General features: G+C 46.6%; 1 protein-coding gene across 1 annotated transcript; it reads left to right on the forward strand.

The window, feature by feature from the left end:
• The first annotated feature begins 100 nt into the window (after positions 1 to 100).
• Positions 101 to 661, forward strand: LOC116852642. The gene has a single exon (XM_032833188.1). The coding sequence runs from the start codon at positions 101 to 103 to the stop codon at positions 659 to 661; it is 561 nt and encodes a 186-aa protein (XP_032689079.1).
• The last annotated feature ends 1,452 nt before the right edge of the window (positions 662 to 2,113 follow it).

Raw genomic sequence — 2,113 nt, forward strand, 5'->3', positions numbered from 1 at the left:
CTATCGAGCTGCTCTCCATGATACAGATTTTCAGAACGCGACTGCCAGTGATAATATCACATGGCATTTTATCCCAGCCGCAGCTCCACATTTCGGAGGAATGTGGGAGGCGGGAGTTCGTAGTCTCAAGCATCACTTGCGCCGCGTTCTGAAAGATCATACTCTCGGCTTTGAGGAGTTTACAACTCTACTCTATCGGGTTGAAGCGTGCCTAAATTCTCGTCCGATTGCGCCTCTGAACGACACTCTCGATAATTATGAACCGTTGACGCCGGGTCATTTCTTGATCGGATCCGCAATAACTGCAAGTCCTGAGCCCTCACTGCTCGATGTGAAAGAAAACCGCCTCACTCGATGGCAGCTCATTCGGCAACTCTCGGAAAGATTTTGGAAACTATGGGCTCATGATTATGTTAATACGCTTCAGCAAAGGAGCAAATGGCGACGGATTCAGACGCCGATCAGGGAAGGACAATTCGTCCTTCTTCGCAATCCCGCATTGCCTCCGTGCAAATGGGAGCTGGGAAGAGTGACTAGGTGTCATCCCGGACGAGATGGGTTGCCGCGTGTCGTTACCGTCAAAACGGCAACCGCGGAATACTTGCGACCGATTGTCAAGATATGCGTGCTCCCGATTGAGGGCGAATCGGATACGTCTTGAGCTCCAGATCTATCCAAAAGGAAGCAGGAGGAAGGAAGAGATGACAGCCTTCTCCGCTGTTTAGCATCTGCTCTGGAGGCCTTTCAATTTTTTTTCTTTTTTTAATTTTTTTTCCTTCTGTATGTTATTGATTGTGTATGGTATAGCGTGCGTCCGTTTCTCTTTTATTCTCTTCTAAATTGTATTCATTTTCTTTTCATTTTCATGCGTCAATATGATATCACTATATCATATGTCATCAAATGCGTCCGTTCATTTCATGCGTCAAGTGCGTCCTTAAATGACACACGGGGATCGCCGCAAGGCGGGCGGCAACTGCTCAGATCATCTTGGCCACGCGACGTCTCGTGCGGCCCTGGATACTCGTTTCGAAACACGAGTTTCGAGGCGAGCGGTATGTTCGGGATTCTGCTCGGCTCTTTCGGCTTGCTTCTGGAATATTCCTACGGAATATTCTAGAAGCATTCTAATAATAAGATCGAGTGAGCTGAGAGACCGCATGACAACAATGTCTCGCGAGCGATGTGTTGTGCCGCCGAAATCAAAACATGATTCGGCGAATATCCGCGCAATTACTTGGAATCGGCGACACATCACAATACCGCTACATCATCATGTATCAGAGCCGATTCTCGACAATAATAAATCTCGCTCAACTCTCGCGACCGTTTTCTCGCTGAACCAATGAGATCGGCCAGCGTAGCCGACGCGACATTTATAAAACGACCGTGTAAGAAATCGACCGTTCAGAGCACAAAAATCTTGTATCACGTTCGTATAACGATATAGGACTCCGCGATCTCATTCCAGCCTTAACGACTGCTTCTTCGCGTGTCCGATCGTTTTCCATCAAAGACGAGTTGTGGCTAAAGCTACTCTTATCGTTTTATTATTCACTAATAAAGATTGGCATTACTTGTTAAGTTTAATTATTGCACGTGCTCAGCTTCTAAACTCTCCTTTTTTTTTGTATGTTTAGGCGCTCGCATTTTTGTCTCAGGTTTTCGCACGTAGCTGATTGTTTTGTCATGTTTTCCGGGTTCCGGTTTGAAAAAAAAAGCGAACCTGGCAGGTGCGCGTGCAGACACCATGCAGCCCCCCGGGCTTGTGTCGTCTGAGGCGAAAGACACGCGCCAAAAAAAAAACAAATATTCGCACGTTCTAATGAACCGGTGCGTATAAAAAAGGTGCGAGATATAAACAGGCGTATTTGGAATATGCCGCGAATTAGCAGGCTATTGTAATAGCCGGCACAAGCGAAAAAATAGTCAGCGGTATTTCAGCCGGCGTCTTCTGAGTCAGCGCGAGGATTGTCGCCAAAGATACGATCGGAATTCCCTTTTTAACAAAAAGAGCAATTTTCCTAGAGGAAGCGCACTGTTATATACCTGTATCATTCTTTTGTCGGCGAATGGTCGCGCATTCTCACACATCCGGTAGAAAAAACAACTT

Source organism: Odontomachus brunneus, unplaced genomic scaffold (assembly GCF_010583005.1).
Source record: "Odontomachus brunneus isolate Ranch 3 - 2012 unplaced genomic scaffold, Obru_v1 Obru_scaffold_243, whole genome shotgun sequence".
NCBI lineage: Eukaryota > Metazoa > Arthropoda > Insecta > Hymenoptera > Formicidae > Odontomachus > Odontomachus brunneus.

Excerpts from the sequence above, each read along its gene's own strand:
- LOC116852642 (XM_032833188.1), top strand. The coding sequence starts at position 101 with ATGTGGGAGGCGGGAGTTCGTAGTCTCAAGCATCACTTGCGCCGCGTT.